The sequence below is a fragment of the Wyeomyia smithii genome, chromosome 2 (assembly GCF_029784165.1).
Source record: "Wyeomyia smithii strain HCP4-BCI-WySm-NY-G18 chromosome 2, ASM2978416v1, whole genome shotgun sequence".
NCBI classification, from domain to species: domain Eukaryota; kingdom Metazoa; phylum Arthropoda; class Insecta; order Diptera; family Culicidae; genus Wyeomyia; species Wyeomyia smithii.
Window position 1 is genome coordinate 151,392,776 of NC_073695.1, and position 20,394 is coordinate 151,413,169.

The 20,394-nt window shown below is 40.7% G+C and overlaps 1 protein-coding gene across 4 annotated transcripts in view; it reads left to right on the plus strand.

Moving 5' to 3' along the window:
• LOC129721813 (uncharacterized) overlaps positions 1 to 16,035 on the plus strand; it is an 80,547-nt gene extending 64,512 nt beyond the window's left edge. Inside the window, exons 2-8 of one of the 4 annotated variants that reach the window (XM_055674821.1) lie at positions 13,053 to 13,509; positions 13,563 to 13,749; positions 14,123 to 14,325; positions 14,387 to 14,731; positions 14,783 to 14,863; positions 14,917 to 15,150; positions 15,430 to 16,035. In XM_055674821.1, coding sequence (XP_055530796.1) covers positions 13,053 to 13,509; positions 13,563 to 13,749; positions 14,123 to 14,325; positions 14,387 to 14,658 — 1,119 coding nt within the window. In that variant the 3' untranslated portion in view covers positions 14,659 to 14,731; positions 14,783 to 14,863; positions 14,917 to 15,150; positions 15,430 to 16,035. Of the gene's footprint in view, positions 1 to 13,052; positions 13,510 to 13,562; positions 13,750 to 14,122; positions 14,326 to 14,386; positions 14,732 to 14,782; positions 14,864 to 14,916 lie in introns of all 4 variants that reach the window. The other 3 variants (XM_055674822.1, XM_055674823.1, XM_055674820.1) reach the window with 3 other exon arrangements.
• The last annotated feature ends 4,359 nt before the right edge of the window (positions 16,036 to 20,394 follow it).

Here is a 20,394-nt window from a genome sequence, read left to right on the forward strand (position 1 = left end):
AACCCAGTATCCAAACGCGAGTTTAATTGCGCCAGTAGCAGCTATAGAGATTACAAGCGCTTTCTCTACAAGCAATATGTGATAAAAACGCAATCAGAGCTTGAACGAAATCCAAAACGGTTTTGGAAATTTGTAAACGAAAAACGGAAAGAAACCGGACTCCCATCTACCATGTTTCTTGAGAACGAATCTGCTAGCTCACCTGATGGAATCTGTGATTTATTTGCCAAACATTTCTCGAGCGTTTTCAAGCCAAATTCAGCCACTGCAGAGCAAGTAAAGTAAAGCGCGCTACTAAACCGTACATTTCTGAGGATCAGCATGGTTTCTATCCCGGACGATCGACAACAACAAACTTGCTGTTGTTTACCTCACACTGTATTACGCGCATGCAAGTGGATACAATATACACAGATTTGAAGGCAGCATTTGACCGCGTTGATCATGCTATCCTATTAGCGAAAATTGAAAGTTTTGAAGTTGCATCTCCTCTTGTTAATTGGATGAAGTCTTATCTTATAGATCGATCTTTATCGGTTAAATTGGGAAATGATGAGTCCTACAGTTTTGTGGATTTTTCGGGTGTGCCTCAAGGAAGCAACCTTGGTCCACTGCTTTTCTTACTGTTTTTCAACGATATCTGCCTGGTTTTGCCACTAGGATGCAGGCTGATTTATGCCGATGATCTTAAATTATATTTGGCAATCAGATCTATTGCTGACTGCCGGGAGCTGCAGAGGTACGTTGACCTTTTATGCGACTGGTGTTGCAAAAATCTTCTGACCATAAGTGTGACAAAATGCTCCGTGATTTCATTCACCCGGAAGAAAAACCAAATAATCTGGAACTACACAATTAACGGCGAATTACTTAATCGTACAATTGAAGTTAGACTGTTAGACTATCAAATGTCATTCCATGCACACCACTCACATATCGTTTCAAAAGCGAACAAAAACTTAGGTTTTATTATGCGAATCGCCAGAGAGTTCAGAAACCCTTATTGCCTACGAGCCCTATACTTCTCGCTCGTGCGTTCTGTACTGGAATCATGTGTCATTGTGTGGAGCCCGTACGCAGAAATATGGATCAGAAGAATTGAGTCTGTGCAGTCTAGGTTCATACGTTTTGCCCTTCGATTCTTACCTTGGCGTAACAGGATGGAGTTGCCCCCTTACGAAAAGAGATGCCGTCTACTAGGTATGGATACCCTGGCTAAAAGACGGAAAATATTTGGAGCTGTTATGGTTGGTAAACTGTTGACCGGCCCTATAGATGCCCCTTGTATCTTGTCGCAAATAAACATCAACGCCCCCGCTAGAAACTTCAGATCAGCAGATATTCTTAGACTTGACTTCCAGCGTACTATACTAGTGCTGGGACTATCCGGATTAAAATATCCGGATATCCGACCTCGGATATCCAACAAATATCCAAAATCCGGGTCAACCGGATATCCGGATATTATCCGACAGGATATCAGTATTTTCGGATGGTCGGATATCCGGATATTGTATCCGAACAGTTTAATGAGAAATTATGTAAACAATTACTTACGAGGGGATGAGGGATTGTGGAAAAAGCCATTTTTCGCGTTACATTTCATTCAAACGGGCTTAAAAGACAGAAAAAAAATCTGGATATCCGGATAGTATATCCAGATATCCGACTATTCGATTATCGGTCATCCGAATAGTATTCGTTTACACATCCGTGATCCGAGCTTCGGATAACCGGATCACGAATATATCCGAGTAAAAGTCCCAGCACTACTGTATACGGACAAAATGAACCAATTAGAGCTATATGTAGTTTATTTAATAGTTTGTATGTCCATTTTGACTTTTGTAGTTCTGGTGATAGTTTTAAGAATAGGCTAAGACAAGCTCTTTGACAAATTTTGAATGCTAATGTTAATTGTTAAATGTTAAATGAGGTATGTTGAAAGCTAATTGTTAAATGCTAAATGTTGAATGTTTATCGTTAAATGTTATTTGACGAAATTCTGATGGGGTTTTTACGCCCGTTTGAGACTGACTATTGGTTATCTTGAGTGGGCTTTTCCCCAACCTAAAAAAAGCATCATGACCTTAATGGCTAGATGGTCAAATAAGAAAATAATAATAATAAATAATGATAACATTCTTGCTTCTGATCTGTTGCTAACGCATTATAACCCGGACTTAGAAATTATCGTTTCGGCGGATGCGTCGTCCGTCGGAGTAGGAGCCACTATCAGCCACAGGCTTCCAGATGGATCCATTAAAGTCGTACAGTATGCATCCAGAGCATTGACATCCGCTGAGCAGGCCTACAGTCAACCCGATCGTAAAGTCTCGCTATAATCTTTGCCGTTACTAAGTTCCATAAAATGCTGTTCGGCCGCCGTTTTACACTTCAAACCGACCACGCACCCCTATTACGCATATTCGGTTCTAAAAAGGGCATCCCAGTGTACACAGCTAATCGTTTACAGCGATGGGCTCTCCAGCTGTTACGCTATGATTTTAAAATCGTTTACGTTTCAACCGCAATGTTTGGTAATGCAGATATCCTCTCCCGCCTGATTGATCATCACGTAAAGCCTGAAGAAGACTTCGTCATAGCCAGCATCACACTAGAAGAAGACATCAAGTCAGTTGCAAACGGTTCTTTTAAAAATATGCCTCTCAGTTTCAATATAGTACAGCAGCATACACAGTCCGATCATGTGCAGTTTATACGAAACGTGTGGCTGAATCTAGAAAGGCTATCACCGATCGGGAAGTCCAACGATTTTTCGATAGGCGTGAATCACTTACAACCTTCCAGAACTCCATCATGTTCGGTGAGCGGCTGGTTATTCCATCTGATTTCCGGAAGTGTTGCCTCAACCAACTGCATCGGGGTCATCCTGGAATCCAGCGTATGAAAGCAATTGTGAGAAGTTTCGTGTACTGGCTATCTATAGACGATGATATTGTCGCGTATGTTAGTGCATGCCGCAGCTGCAGCACGAAGTCCACCTAAGCTACTGCCAGAGTTCCTCTCAGCAGATAGTGATCCAGCTGAGCAAGATCGCGCCAAATCACCGATGGTCGAATATCGACCATTTTTGATTTGAATGAAACTTTGCACACGTATTTGGCTTAGCAAACTGAGCATTTTCCACAGATGGAGCGATTTTTCACACCCATGAGTTACATTCTAAAAGGGCGTATGCCTTTTGGCATAGGTTTTATTCGAAGCATTGTAGCCCAGAAACCGTTGGTTATATAGAAAAACTGTCTGAGAATTAGTTGTAGGGAATTAAAAATGCACCACAAAAAAAATATACACTACAAAAATTTTTTTTTTGACCAAAAAAATTAAAAATAAACATTAAATTTCAATTTAAAAAAAAAGAGTTGAATTTTTTTTTTTTTAAAGAAACTTGACGTTAATACGCAACTTTAAAAAAAAAGTCCAGGATGGAGAAATGAAAAATAATTTTTTTATGGTAGATTAATTTTTTTTATAAAAATTCTAATTTAAACATTTTTCAAAATATTTGTATTCTGATGACCTTAAAAGATGCAGAAAGTCATTTTGAATCAAAAAGCTTTTGGTAGTAAACATTCTAAAGGCATCGATTTTCGAGTTATTTCTAATTTAAGCTCGAAAAATTATTTGAGCTTGGTGTATTCCATTTTCACAACTCCGCCTGTTACGATTCTCTTGGTTCAGTTTAGCCTTTACGAATAGACTTGAATTATTGAGAACTGTAGCAGTGGGTCCAAAGCCCCTGTAAAGGAGGATGGTTGCAACAGCTCTTAACCATGGCTGTTGCGTAAAATCCAATGGTTAAAACCCCTAAGCTAAGGTGTTATGCGACCCGTGCCGATGGATGACGTGATGGGGGGGGGGGGGGGGGGTTTAAGAAATACCCAGCCTCTAACGGAGCCTGTGGAGTACCAGGGCACCCTTCACAGTAATTAGCCTTTACTGCATCACGCGGGTCACTGGGTCGATCGAAGCAAGCTGTGATCAAAAACGGACGTGAAAATGTTTCTCGTCGGAATTTTTCATCGTTTTTTCAAGTTTTTATAAGTTATATATTTTCTATCTGGAAAAGGAATGTGTCTACGTTTATTGAATGAAGGCCGCTGTTGTTTCGGTGTGAATTCCGAGTGTTTGATTTGAATCGCGATGAAGTGTTCCGAGGGTTGTCGAGTACGGTTGGGGATAGTGCAATAATGTCGACGTATTTTATTTAGCCTTCCCGTCGCGTAATCGTTATATTTTAAGTGCAAAGGGTGGAGTAAAAGGTAATACGAAATGTGGCGGTTTCGTATTATCGGTGAGAGTGATGTCAATGTTGAAATCCGTGAAAGATTCGTGCAATTTTGTGGCTAATTTGTGAGAGCTGCATTTCTTTTTCGGTGGCGGAGCACGTTTCCCGCAAGCCCTTGCCTTGTCATAAGTGTGTGTGAGTAAGTGCAAGGTGAACAAGGAAAAGCGAGAGAAGTGCGAGTGCAGGATGACCGTTGCTCTTGCGTGCGGCACTTTCTCGCACTAGCATGATGGTTCAGACGTTTTGCCTGTGTTTTTTGTTTGATTTGCATGGCAAAAGGGAAGCAATGTTTTTTTTTTGTTTTTTTTTCTCTGCTTTCATTTTGAGCAGTTTTATGCCCTTGTTTTATGATTTTTCTAGCTTTTGAGTAAATACTGAAACACATAGACAATTTTTAATTTAATTAAGTAGAAATCTTGTCGGTCAGCATGGCAAATAAATTTTGATTGCGATTGTTTTGGCATTTTGTTGAATCTAATTAGTGCTCGGTCTTGTTAGATATGCATATTTGCATTTTTTAAATTTTCTAGCTATGAATGCATGAAACTTTGCCAGTTTTTCGTACTCAGTAGGTATCTTCGCTTCATTATTCAAGAAGTAAGTGGTAATTAACGCGAAATACCGTGTCTCCGCGTATGCGTCGGTAAGAGGGAATAGAGCGGTCGCGCAAAACTTTCCGGGGTAAACGTGTTTTCGGCCCAGGTGAGCTTTGCTCAACTATGGATTTTCGGTGTGTTGTGACTGCCGAGGTGTACCAAACCATTTATTCGCAGACTGTCCACCCGTAAGTTCTATTTCAGCACGCAGTGATTCGGAGTAGGTTCCGTTCGTTCAATAAATATCGTAAATAATTAATCGCGACAAAACATCGTAATCAATCGCCACCAAATATCTCAATTATTTGCAATTAATATCAGGATTATACGCGACTCGTCTGTCAACGCACACATCCTTCTTTTTCAAATAGGCCGTTTTTGAAGTTCTCTTGCTGACCGCTTGCAGTATGTGTTGAGGGCCTAATATTTACTTTTTTCTTGTTTTCGGTTCATGCATATCTGGTTGCTTCGTAACATTGTGTAGTCAGCTGAGATAAATCAATGAGAGATACGTTTCGGTAGTTGCATAATGACTTCATAAACAGATTTTCGAATATTTGAGTCTGTCTTGATTAGGTTATAGGTCCGGTATCCTTGCGTGCGAATTATTTTTGCGGTGTTACATCATCAACCGGAATGAGCTCGGATCGCGTTATGATTTCCGTAAAAGATATAATGAACTCGTACGCGCGATATTTGGTATTATGAACCCGGTATTAGAACTCAGCGCATCGTTTACCAAAACGAAATCTGCTGCAAACCTTACCCTTTTCTCCAACATCCCAGTGATTTCTCGTGGAAGTGCAGAGGTGTTCTCGGCTTCCAAAAAAGCGAGTATCACGTCAACATATTCCTATACACACTCCTTCTTTGACCTGCATTCGGATGCGGCCGGCGCTGGTATTGCCTGATATAAAGATTAAGGTCACCAGTTTTGACACATTGAGGATGAATGTTAATCCCAAGCATCATCTATTGGTTCTCTGTGTAATTACAGCTGATCTGGCAATAACGGAGTAGCAACCGCGGGCGGTCAATCATGCTCATGCTCATGCTTTACTGCATCATGCGGGTCACTGATGCAGCGGACTCTTCTTTACCCAGCGACTCGTGGGAATTTTATGAACGACAAAACTTCACAAAATTCGGCCACCGGCTGCCTTTCTTTGCCGGAACCCATGGACTCATCGGAGCGTAGTCCAATAAAAACAAACGCACCGGGCAGAACGGAGGAGATGGAGCATGAGGATGATTTCAACCTCGACAGCGAATCGCTGGACGGAGGACCCTCTGCTTCATCCTTAATCCTACTTCCTCCACAAAGGAATGACGAAAGTCAAATGGACTTAGTTCCCGGTCCACAGACAAGGCCCGATGAAGAAGGGAAACCCGAATCATCAGCACCCCTTGTCAAGCGACTTTCAAATGCGCAAAGGCGGCGACTGAGCAAAAATCTTCGCTCCGGTCTCTCGTACGAAGAAGCCAGGAAGCTGGCCCTCCTTCCAACAGAGCAGCCTGCTCAATCGAACCAAGTCGCCGTCAAGCGACAGCGGTCGGACGACTTGGTGTCCCCAAACACTAGTACTAAGTGTCCACAGCCTAAAAAACTGCGGAACGGCACTGGTTTGGGGTCATCGGGTTCGAAGTCGCTCCCGAAGGCCACATATAGGGACATGGTGGGAGCTATAAGCCTTGCGGTTACTTCTGCTACCCACCCCAGCTCCCTACTCACAACAGACCAGCTTCAGGCTGTCCGGACCTCCATCCTCGATCACATTGCGGACCAGGAAAATCCAACCACCAAGCCCAAGTTTAACGGTTGCCATCTAAAAAATGGCTTCCTGCAACTTGCCTGTGCCGACAACGACACAGTGCAGTGGTTGGAAAGGGAGGTACCTTCTCTCGTACCATGGGAGGGAGCACAACTTCGTGTATACCACATGAAGGATCTGCCGAAGGCCAGACGGTATGTCGGTTACTTCGCGGACAGTGCGAACTCTCCGGACGAGAAGATTCTTCGTTCACTCCAGAGTCAGAACGACCATCTCTCTACCAAAATGTGGCGAGTCTGTAACCGCAAATTGGTAAAGACCTTGGTCGAACTAGTTCTGGATATTGACGAAGAATCGGCCAAACGCGTTGAGAGTAGAAATAATGAACTGCACTACGGTTTCGGCAAAGCACGCATCCGAAAGGTAAGCGGAAGGCCGAACGTCACAGGCAGGGAAGACTCCGTCGCAATGTCAGGGAAGGTACGTGCGGGTAACTCCTCCGGGAGTACTCTGCCACCATCCAGGCAAAGCGATCCTGCGAATGGGCTAAAGGTTCGCGTGGGAAACTCCTCCGGGAGTGCCCCACAACCACCCAAACGCAACCCTGCGATTGGGAAGGTACGCGCAGGATGCTCCCCCGTGAGTGCCCTGTCACCACCCAAACAACGCAACCCCGCGGCTGCTCGGACGGTTCCGCCGAAGACTCGCAAGAGTGTGAAGCATCAACCACCGAAAAGTCGCACCCCCCGGAGTCAAAAACCGCCACAGTGTGCGCGACGACCTTCTGTTGCCAATCGACTGCTGCAACCGAAGCCGAACAGTGAGGAAGAGCAACTTCCATCAACCAGCCAAACCGCTGTTGGCAGCCGTCAGCCAATACCAGGATCATCTTCCGATCCGGACAAAGACGGCAACTTCACTGCAAAGTGAGCAGCCTTCGCTGCGTTCAAGCGAATCTCCATCACGCAAAAGGCGCCTCGGGTGTTCTTTGCAGGAGATTCGCCAAAGAGCAGCTAGCGGCTGCATTCATCCAGAAGCCGTGGATCAACGAATCCAAAGTTCTCGGACTTAACGCTCCTAACGGTAGGTTAATCTACTGTGACACGCAGTCCAAACCAAGGACTGCAATTCTGCTAAATAGAGAACTAAAATTTTTACCTATTACAGAATTTATCCAACGCGACGTCGTTGCCGTCACGGTTGAAGTACCGACAACCAGAGGAAAGCAGGAAATGGTTGTCGCGTCGGCCTACTTCCCGGGCGACCAAGGTGATATACCGCCACCCGAAGTTGCTGCGCTCGTGCGGTACTGCAAGGCCATCAACAAGCCATTTCTGATCGGCTGCGATGCCAACGCTCACCACACGATCTGGGGCAGCTCGGACACCAACACCAGGGGTGAGTACCTACTTGAATACCTTACTTCTAGCGATGTCAATGTATGTAATGTAGGGAATAGCCCCACGTTTATCAACGCTATCAGACAGGAGGTCCTTGATCTCACTCTGTGTAGCGCCTCTATTTCTGAAAGGATTAAAAATTGGCATGTCTCCGATGAAACTAGTTTGTCGGACCACAGACACATCGTTTTTAATATAGAGGCTAACCCTCTGAAAAGAGAGCTGTTCAGAAATCCTAAGAATACAGATTGGGAATCCTTTAAGGAACACCTGATCGATTCACGAACTTTCAGTTACAGCAACATTCGAAATTCAGTTGACCTGAATTCGGCAGCAAATGATCTACAAAACAGAATCATGGATGCTTTCGACGCTAACTGTCCACCAACACAGCGGTCAGTATGCCGTGACGTACCCTGGTGGAATGATCAACTTAGTGACCTTCGTCGGGAAACTAGGCGGTTGTTCAACAGGGCAAAAGTCACGTCTAACTGGGACGACTACAGGGCGTCCCTCACTTAGTACAACGCCGAGCTACGCAAGGCTAAACGGAAATCCAGAGTTAGTTTCTGTGAAAGAATCCAAACTCTGCCGGAAGCTACGCGGCTCCAAAAGGCGATGTCCAAAGACCATACTAACGGTTTAGGACAGGTGAGGAAAGAGGATGGATGCCTAACTGTCACTACCAAGGAAACGCTGGAGGTTCTTATAAACACCCACTTTCCTGGATCGACAGAGACCGAAGAACTGAATAGTGATGGGTCGCGGCAGGACAATTCGAGACATATGGCGTCTCGGGAGTCCATCCTGCTGGCCCGTCGACTGTTCATGGAAGCTTCAATAGGTTGGGCTCTAAGCTCATTCGACCCTATGAAGTCTCCTGGTCCAGACGGCATACTATCCATCTTTCCACAAAAATCGGCCGCAGTTATCATGTCCGAACTCATCAACCTCTTCAGAGCCAGCTTTATCCTGGGCCATATTCCGGATAACTGGCTGAAGGTGAAGGTAGTGTTTATCCCCAAAGTTGGAAGAAAGGACAAAACCCTACCTGAAACTTTCAGTCCTCTGACTTCATCGCTTCTCAAGCTGATGGAGAAAATAATGGATAAATATATCCGTGATGAGTTTCTTAAAGACTCCCCGCTGAACAGGAACCAACATGCCTATCAAAGCGGCAAGTCAACAGAAACTGCTCTTCACAGCTTAGTGACGTTGATTGAAAAGTACCTGAGTTATCAGGAGACGGCGCTATGTGCCTTTTTTGATATTGAAGGGGCCTTCGATAACACGTCCTTTGCATCAATTGATACGGCTCTTTCTCATAAGGGAATCGACCAAACTTCAAGGAACTGGATACACGCAATGCTCTCTAGCAGAGTGATCACAGCAACCTTGGGAGATTCGTCTGTAACAATGTCAGTGATCAAGGGATGCCCGCAAGGAGGAGTTCTCTCGCCCTTGTTATGGTCACTAGTTGTCGACGCACTTGTCAACAAGCTTTCACAGCTTGGTTACGAGGTCATTGGATACGCCGATGACATCGTCCTCATCGTCAGAGGTAAAGATGACGCAACTCTGTCGAGCCGAATGCAAACGGCTCTGAATACCACCATGTCATGGTGTTTACAGGAGGGTCTAAACATAAACCCCTTAAAAACAGTCCTAATTCCATTCGGCAGACGAAGGACGATCTCCATCACTCCTCCAATACTGAATGGAGTTAGACTGGGCTTCAGCAATGAAGTCAAATATCTCGGAATTATTCTGGACAAGAAACTGAACTGGTCTGCACAACTGGATCATGCCGCTAAGAAAGCGATCTCAGCGATCTGGGCCTGCAGAACTCTGTTCGGTAAGACCTGGGGACTGAAACCAGACTTGGCACTCTGGTCTTACAAGACCATTGCCCGACCAAGAATCACCTATGCTGCCCTAGTGTGGTGGCCTAAGGTGAACGAAGTGACTGCGCAAGCCAAACTCAAAAAAGTTCAAAGACTTGCATGTCTTTCGGTTACCAGCGCTATGCGAACTACTCCAACTGCAGCCATGGAAGCTATGCTTTGCCTACTACCTCTACATCTTCATGTGAAAAAGGAAGCAGAGCTTGGCGCTCTAAGGTTGCAAAGGAGGAAAACCATACTTGAAGGGGACCAAATCGGCCACCTTCGCATACTTAGGGAGTTCAAACTAACTCCGCTATTAACCACAGTCTCCGACTGGATGGACGTTAGGACCAACATGGATATTCCATATAGAGTGATTGAAACAAACCGCTCTATGTGGAACAATGGAGGGCCTAATCTTCCAGCTGGCATCGTCAGTTTTTATACGGACGGCTCGAAAATGGGATCCCTAACGGGATCTGGTATATACGGACCTGGTATCAGGGAAACGTTTTCCCTGGGAAAATGGCCCACCGTTTTTCAAGCAGAGGTATATGCCATATATATCTGCGCAAAAATATGTCTGCAACGCAACTAAGCACTTAAGTCCGTCAAATGCGCTTCCAAACTTGTTTGGGAATGCATTGAAACTCTACGGGAACTTTCCCGACAGAATTCAGTTTTTCTGTTTTGGGTGCCCGGACACTGCGGAGTCGAGGGTAATGAACACGCTGACTACCTAGCAAGACAGGGATCAGCTCAGCGGTTTATTGGCCCCGAGCCGTTTCTGGGTACGTCCATTTCCGCTATCAAAAGCGAGCTACTAACTTGGGAAAGGCTAGAAATAGTATCCCAATGGCAACAGGCACAGGGTTGTAGACAAGGCAAACAGTTTATCTATCCGAACCCTGGAACCGCCAGAAAGCTACTTAGTCTAAATCGTAGTGACCAACGGATAATCACGGGACTCCTCACCGGACACTGTCCCGCTTTTTATCATTTAAAGAAAATCGGCGTAGTGTTGAACGACACCTGCCGATTCTGCAAATCTGAACCAGAGAGTTCAGAGCATTTGCTTTGCTCTTGCGAAGCTCTTGCTTCCTCTAGGTACAACTTCTTAGGAAGTTACCTTTTAACTCCATACCAAGCATGGAGCTCCAATCCCAAGCAGGTCATTAGTTTCATCAACTATGTTGTACCTAATAAGGGGTACAGGTTTACAACAAAACAGTTCTACTTCATCAATGAGTACGAACAATCCGTAACCTGTGCACAGCAATCGGGGCCCGCCACAAAAGACAATCAGTAAGAATGTCGCAGTGGCATTTCAGTACCCAGTGCCCTTCAGGCATACAGAGAAAAAAAAAATTCCATTTTCACTTTATTCATCTTCACAAAATGCAAACTGTTACTAACACATCTGGAATAGTGCAATCGTATTTATATACGAAAGCAGATATTATAGGTAACCCAGTAGTTATTGGTTGCGCACTTTACAAACAGTTATTAGTAAACGAGTAGGTAGTGTTGCACGACAAACATATTATTTTATAAAACATTTTTATAAAACATTCGAACAAACTTATGATGTATAAAAAATATAAGGTGAAACTAGTTCTGTAAACTATCTATGTCGTAAAAAAATATGTTCCTAAGATAATAAAACTCGAAAATAAATATTTGATTCTTATATATATTTATATCATTTAGAACATTTAACTCTTTTCTTGAGAACCGTTCGCCCAATCGTGTTGTTGTCAAAGAATGAATTGTATATTTTTGATGAAGCATTCCAATGAACGTATGGTTTTTGCTGGAGAACCATGGACAAATTAAGAGAAACGTGTATTTTCCTAAATAATTATAATTTTTCGAGCTTAAATTAGAAATAACTCGAAAACCAATGCCTTTAGAATGTTTACTACCAAGAGCTTTTTGGTTCAAAATGACTCTCTGCATCTTTTAAAATCATCAGAATACAAATATTTTGAAAAATTTTTAAATTAGAATTTTTATAATAAAATTAATCTACCATAAAAAAAATATTTTTCATTTCTCCATCCTGGACTTTTTTTTTTTAAAGTTGCGTATTAACGTCAAGTTTCTTTAAAAAAAAATTCAATTATTTTTTTTAAATTGAAATTTAATGTTTATTTTAAATTTTTTTTGGTCAAAAAAAATTTTTTGTACAGTGTATATTTTTTTTGTGGTGCATTTTCAATTCCCTACAACTTATTCTCAGACATTCTGGGCTACAATGCTGCGAATAAAACCTATGCCAAAACGCCCTTTTAGAATGTAACTCATGGGTGTAAAAAATCTCTCCACCTGTGAAAAATGCTCAGTTTGCTAAGCCAAATACGTGTGCAAAGTTTCATTCCATTCAAAAATGGTCGATGATTTTGCTCAGCTGTACCTTTGCCAAGGCGTTCTTCGCGAGTTCGAAGACTACCCCAGTTGTTCGATGCGTACCAGCTTCACTGAACGGGGAGATGTTGTGAGCAACTGGATCGGCAACACGATTATTGTCACTCAGCTCCCCGGACGAACACATACGATTCGCATAGATTCTCTAGGATTCCTCACATTAGATTCGTGAGCGTCCTTGAAAAGGATTCCTGAAAAAAGAATCCTCAGGAATGCCCTGTCTATGCCTCTAGGATTCTTGAATAAGAATCCTGAGTGGTAATCCTCCGGATCGTGTTTGCGATTCCTTTCACGATTCCGTCATCGAGTTAAAGGTATCCTGGGGATTCTTACTCAGGAATCTCAGCGTGTTAGTAAGGGTCGCCAGCTGCAGTTATGCTGCCGCTGACAGAGCAAAGCGTCAGCAACTGAAAAGTGACCAACGACCACCAATCGAGTTAGCGAGAGAGTCTGAAGCGGTACAACGTTTGAACGTGTTATATTTCGAGTAATAAATAAAATGTTTTAGTTGTTACGCCGCGTGTTTTCGTTTCTTCTCTCACGAGAAAAGAAAGGCCATCTCCCATACGACGAGGACGTAAAAGTTGAGACAATTCTCTGGCATTTTTATTTCGAACAGTCTTGATTTCCCTAATTATATTTTGTGTTCATTATTCAAGCTTTCATCAGAACGTAAGAGTAACGTTTATGCAGAGATTGAAAGATCAGGCATATCAAATTCTCCTTTATGCCCACGAATTTTGCAGAAAAAGTCTGTAGAATCGGGATTCACAATAGCTGCAAAAATACCTCAGTTAATGAACGAGACATCATTAAGAGCAACGCCGAGTACAAACAATTTGCGAACTCTGAAAAGCATGACCAAATCTATAAATTTGTTTGTCGCCGATAACACGCTCAATACCTGCGTTCCTAATTATTTGAATGAAACGAACTCGGATTTTTTTGTCATTGGAATCATTGGTGTGCAAGGCACTGGAAAATCAACTATTTTAAATATGCTGGCTGCTTCGAAAGATAAAAACGGTTCTATTGATTCTACTATATTTGACGCAAGCGAAAATGTATTTCCCATCAATAAGGTTTTCGAAACAAGAGAAAATATTGAATTCGATGGCAAGTACAATTACATTATCTATATTTCAAAATCCAATGATGCAGCCTTTCAGAATTTAAAATGTACATAACTCATGACAGAGTAATTTTATTGGACAGCGCACCAGTACTTATGAATAAACAAAAGGCAGATTTTATAGGGAGTGAATTAGAAGATATTAAAAAAATAAGTCTTTTGTTGAATATTTGCCATGTGTTGATAGTGTTGCAAGACGAATATCATAATTTAAACTTTAACAGGTAATGACAGAATAAATAGTTGCCGTTTTTCATGATATAAATAATTATGTTTAATATAGGCGTAACCCGAATTTGGTATAGGGAGGGGTGAGCTCTAAAATGGAAATTTATATTTAAAAAAATAAAATAAAAATACTAGTACTTATGTTTTTTGTTTATTTTTTTTTTTTTTGCTAGAACCAATGAAGTGGTATGTAAGTGGTAATTAAATAAAATCACTAAAATTCTGCCCTAATATCAAGAATCAAGGCAGCTTCTGACTTTAATTAACTTTTCATCACCACAACAAACAACTCGCCTGCCCCCCCTCCTCTCCGGGCTACGCTTGCGATGTTTAAGCTCACTGCTTTTAATTAACATTAATTTCTTTTAGATTATTTATGCACGCAATGATTCAACAGCATCAGAAGATGATCTTCTCACCAGAAGTCTTGTTTTTGAGAAATAAATGGAAACAATATTCTGAAAATCATAAGTGGGCACCACATGATGAGATACTACAGTTTTTTTGCCGTAGAACCAAAAAGGATGCCAATAATCAAATTAATATTACATATTTCCCATATCTTACTGCGAGTAATACGATTATTTTTATTATTGTTTCAGACACCTAAAATGGTATTTATCTGCTTTACAGGTGATCCCAGAACTTTAAATAATATATTGGAGTTGCGACAACGGGTGTTTTCAAAAATGATACATTCATGTTTCAAAAACCAAGAGATTTTGACGGAAAAATCTTGGTATCAAATAGTTGTGAATATAGTAGAAAAACGTCGTAATAATTACTTCCTTAAAAAGTATGACAATCTGAAAGAAAAATATAATTTGCACAACCACGTGAATGTAGTAGAAAACGCTACCAAAGACAAAAAAAAGACGTCCCACAGACTTGCTGACAGCAGATAGTAAACTATTTTGAAATTTTCTACTAATGCTTCTCTTGCTATTTGCAGAAGGTTCGCCTTATCTCCAACTACAGGTAAATAATTTTTAGAACTCTACGTTGAAATAAACACGACTACTATTTCAGATCACTAAATTAAGTGAACCTCAGCACCCACCTCTTCAAAACGCTATTTGCCGTTTGTTGTTGAAAATCAAACATACAGAGGTAATTTTTAATTTACCATTTTTTATCTCTAATTCAACTACTTATATTTTTAGACACTTTCACTGTTAATGAATTGTGGATTAACCACGATATCAAGAATTAAAACTAATTGCAAATTGCTTTATTCCTCTGAGTTAGTGCAGATCTACCCGGAAAAAAGAAACGACATTGCGTAATTTTATGACGCAAGTAAGAAAGAGATGCCAGATAGTTGCTTACGAACTAGGCCCATGCGGCGGTGTGCTAAAACTGGCAAATTTTACATTGCGCTTCAGGCAGCACGCCAGGTTATTATGCTTTTAGTTGAAAACTGGAGTTGTCAACCAGCGACAATCGAATTTTTTCTCATGCCGTACATTATAAATACCTAACATCGGAAGTAGTGCGCTGTATAGCGCAATTAATTTGCTATGCAGCGCACTATTTTCGACGTTAAGTATAATGTACGGTATGTGAGAAAAATCGAATGTCGCTAGTCGAAAAATTTCGACTTTCTACTGGGGCGACAATAATAATGGAAACATTTGTTTTAACTTTCACACATTTGATTTAACTATCTCGTACAGGGTAGCCAACGCTAAGAGGAAGTGCTAGACATGTCATCATACGCACTCATACGTCTTGTTAGTTGAGATCGTAGTTTGAATAAAGATATTGTTAACCCGAACAACTCTTGTATTTCATAAAACTTTAACATGGTTTCAAAAATAGTCGTGTGCTTCTAGTTTCTTTCCAGCGTCATCGAATGAAATCGCGGTGAACTGGTTTTGGTAACCCATCTTTTTGTTTTTCCTTTAACCAATGATTTACTTATTCAAATGGATTGGAAAAATGTTCTTGTAGCATCAGTCTAATATATTCACTTAATTGATGCAAAGCATGACCACACTAAATCAGCAACATCGACTGCAACAGCAAGCGGGATCGGCAACAGCTTCGGTTTCTCAGTCATTAGCATTATCGTTGGAAGGAGATATGACAGGCAGCTTTGACTTTTTCGGAAGAAATTGGCGAAAATATATGAGTGTCATAGAAATGGACAAATGACCACCGGCAGACATTCCTAGAAAAGTGAGTGTGTCGCCTTCGGTCGAAAGCCATTGTGTTCAATGCATAAATTTGTTGTGACATATTACTGTAGAAATATAAGTGGAATTTGTAGTGAAGTAGAAGTGAAGTGAATTTCTCTTAAAGGATGAACTTAAAAAGCACGTTTTATTGCGGCTACAAGAAAACGATAGGCTTTTCCTCCAAGTGATACCGGGGATAGTCAAAATAAGTAGGATAGGCAGAATTTTGATCAACTTTGAAATGCTGTAGCTTTGCCAAATATTGTTCGATTTTAATAATGCGAACACTATTCAACTGGAAACAAATGGGGCCCAAGCCACCGGATGTAGGATATATTTCTGAATTCCAGTAGGCATGTCAAATCTGCCAATTTTTGGATGGATTTGGTAAGGTGTTACCTGATAAAAATGCTTATTTGCATCATTGGCATAAATGACGAGAAATGGCTATTTTTCATCCGAGAGTCCCCAGAGCAACCTGTAATAGAAAACATTTACATTTCTGCACCAAAATATAGCGTGTGACACCTCTATCTTCAGGATTTTTCATCATAGATCTTTCAAAAGACATATTTCCGTATATAGGCCGCATTAGCTACCCCCGGAACAGCCTGGATGTCTTGAAGAAACCTGTAGTAGGGGACATTTACATCTTTAAATAAAAGTGTAGCGTGCGGCACATCTATCTTCAGGATTTTCATCAGGAATCTTTCAAAGACATATTTCTGAATATAGGCTGCATTGGCCACTACCGGAACAACCTTGATGCCCCGGAGTAACCCGGAGTGGGAACATTTACATTCCTGCATCAAAATATAGCGTGCGACATCTCTATCTTCAGGATTTTTCATCAGAAATCTTTCTAGACATATTTTTGAATATAGGCTGCATTGGCCACTTCCGGAATAATGTTTGCATCTCTGGGGGGAACCTGATAATAAAAATTATTTCACAATACTGTTCGAGAATTACAAGACTGTAATTATTTATTGTTGCTTAGTCTAAAGTGTAGTGAGCCACTAAGAATCTGTTCATAACCTTTGAAAGTAATCTCCTCTTTCACGGTGATTGTTGCTCCAACTGATCAATATGACATCCCAAATCATGACCGAATGGTGTAGTTATTTTTCAGGATGACACCAGTTCACACGGCTGACCTTATAAAATCATGTCAGTTTGGTCCACGTTGGAGGCACACATTCGAAACGTATTTCCTCTTCCGTCGTCGCTGAAGAAACTCGAGTCTCTAATAATAATTAATAGAACGGTACTTTCAACGATTTTCTGGATGAGCTCTAATCCATATGAACAGTGATTTGAGGGGCCAGTATACTGCCGTTCTCACGATACTTATTCCATGTTCTTCGCAAATCTTGTCCAAGATGGAACAGGTATGCGTTAGACGACAGTAAAGCATGTATTCTAAAATTTGTCTTTAGGAACTTCCCTGATGGAAAATCCTGAAGATAGAGGTGTCGCACGGTATATTTTATTCAAAAATGCAAATTTCCCCACCATCCGTTCCTTCAAGGCATCCGGATCGCTCCAGGAGTGACCAATGCAGCTTATATTCAGAAATATGTCTTTTGAAAGATGCTTGATGAAAAATCCTAACATAGAGGTGTCGCATGCCTTATGTTGATGCAGAAATGTAAATGTCCACACAACTGTTGCCTTTGGTCAGAAAATAAACTTTAAAAGTTTGCCAGTTGAATGGTGTTCGGATTTAAAATCGAACAATATTTGCATTTCAAAGTTGATCAAAATTTTGCCTATTCTGTTCATTTTGGCTATCCCCTGTACATCTCCAATAGTTGGTATGATATTCTTTCTTCCATTATTTTCAGATATTTGACCAAGAATTTAGAACTTAAAGCATTATGTAGCTATGAAGACGGCTCAATTTCCATCTATTGTGGTAAGCGTTGAAAATTTTAGAAGCTTACCATTCTGAATTTTCAACATTTCTTACAGATGTGAAAGTTAATTTTCAAGTGGCCGCCAAGGCAGAATTCGTATTTTGGCCGAATCTTCTGATGGCCATAAATATTCTTACAGCGAATATTGAAAAGATGTACAAATAATCGTGGCATTAACGTGAGATATTTCAAGGCTGTTTTGAAAGGTTTATCAAATGATCAGACTATCGATGAAATCAAAGATTGTTTAGCAGAACTACTTGGTTTTCCCCCAACCAAATACCAAATTTGATGAAACTGGAATTTATCCTGTACAGATACCACCAGGCTGTTCATATGCTAGTGCCCAATAAGATAATACAGTGATCACCCGATTATGTCACCCCCTTGATGATATTTAGGGTGATAAAATAGGGAAAGTGATAAAATCGGAATTTTTTTTATTAATATTGTTATGGAAGATAGCAAACCAATAATTCAAAAGCAAAATCAGCGATTCAAATTACTACAAGCAATCTAATATAAAAAGGAGGTCTATCTGTCTCTCTGATCTCTATAGACGTGGAAATTACTGTACCAATCGGCGTGAAAAATTATGCAGGATTTTTTGGGGCCGGAAAAGGTGATTAGAGTAGCTCGAGACCCCTCCCTCTTCTTAAATGGAGGGCTCCCAGACAAATATAACACAAACTTCTGCGTAACTTGAAAATTCAAGAAAATAGAACCAAATTTGCCATGATGGGTTTTTAGGAGCAAAAAATCTGTCAATGGTAACTTGACACCCATCCCTCCTCTGGAAAGGAGGGCCCTCATACAAATGAAACTACTAGTTCGTGGGTTAGATACTAGCGTTTGCCTAAAGCTATGAAGTTGTGTTGTTAGCGTCATACATTTCTCAAGAAGCTCAAAGAATAATTCCTCGCTATTTGAGCTATTTTCTAAGGTAACGGAAGAGGGACCAGAAATGGCTGTGGTCTACGGATAGCCCTTTCACAAAATATCTTCTCAAAACATTTCAAAACACATGAAAATTGAGACTTTTTTACATTTTCCTTCATTATTTTAGCATTATCAAAGATACCCGCAAGCAGAAAACAAGGAAAAATCGTTGACGTAGTTGAACAACACTGATGAATTTAGTTATCGTAGATGTATTCTAGTGTATTTAGTTCTTTTTTTTTTTTTATAAAATACAAGTTAACAGTACAACTAAAAATCAATCGTGGATGCTGCCTACCAAGACCGGCGTCACATTTTTTTCTGAGTGGGTTGTACGGAATCGGGCGACCTAGAGATACCTGAATATAATTTAACGAAAAATCAACAGTTCATCAACAATAGGGTGCCAATGGAATGTATAAGAGAAAAAAGATTTTCGAATTCCGTTCAGTAGTAATGTTTTCATAAAAAATGGACTTTTTTCGGATGGTGATAGAAAAAACCTAAATTAATCCACCTAGCGGTGAGTCCCAGCCTTTCTCATTCGAACTTATCATTTGTTAAAATAGATTCACTCCAACACTTGAAAGATACACCTTGATAATTTCTGCTGGGTTTGTTATCCATTCTAAACAACAAATTTTTGGTAGCCAACAGCACAACTATACCGAAAATTTGAAATTTAGCATTCACATACATGCAAATAACATTAAATTCTTTCAAATATATGATGCGATTTTGTTTTTGATCGTGGTATATTCGATTTGTACTCATATAGGGTATCGAACGTCTTCGTCAGTGGTTTTCTTCGGCCCCCTTTTGCATAAGATTGCTGCAGAAAAACTGCCGAAAAAACCACTGACGAAGACGTTCGATACCCTACTACGTATAAATATTTAGATTGTTTATGCCAACTCTAGTCAGTAGATTTCAAATAATGTATAATTAAATGTTGTTCCTTATACATTAACTTGCATGATCTTATCAGTGAAAATGAAATTCTTTAACGCAGTTGATATTACTGATCGTTTCTGAGGGGCATCCAATGAATGGCCAAATACCATTCAATATGGGTTCTTAAAACCTGGATTATACCCAGTGGCCAGAATCCGACCTCAAACCCAATTTTGAATCCAGATGATTACTCCTGGTTGCCTGATAATCATAAAATCATAAAATCCATCATGAAATTACCGAACTGCCTAATCTGCTTATTTCTATGGCGAAGATGGCGACAGTTTTTGATCAACAGCCTAAAGTGACAAATATCATCTAATCGGATTTGGGGAAGCGGTATGATACCCTGAGGCCAGAAATCAGACGCCATTTTAAATTTCTATACTGTAGCTTCCGGTTTCTGGAAACCAGTCTAAAAGGGACAAGCATTACCCAATGTGAGTTTTTCAGTACCCGGGATGATGCTCAGAGGCCAGCAATCAATTTCATACTTCATTTTGAAATCATTGAAATGGAAAACATCATTCAATTGCCAAATACAATCCAATAAAGGTATATCAACTCTTTGGATTCTAGAATATTGATGTTGTATTTGACGGAATAATTGGAGCATAGTATTTGAAATTCGACATAATATTTATACTGA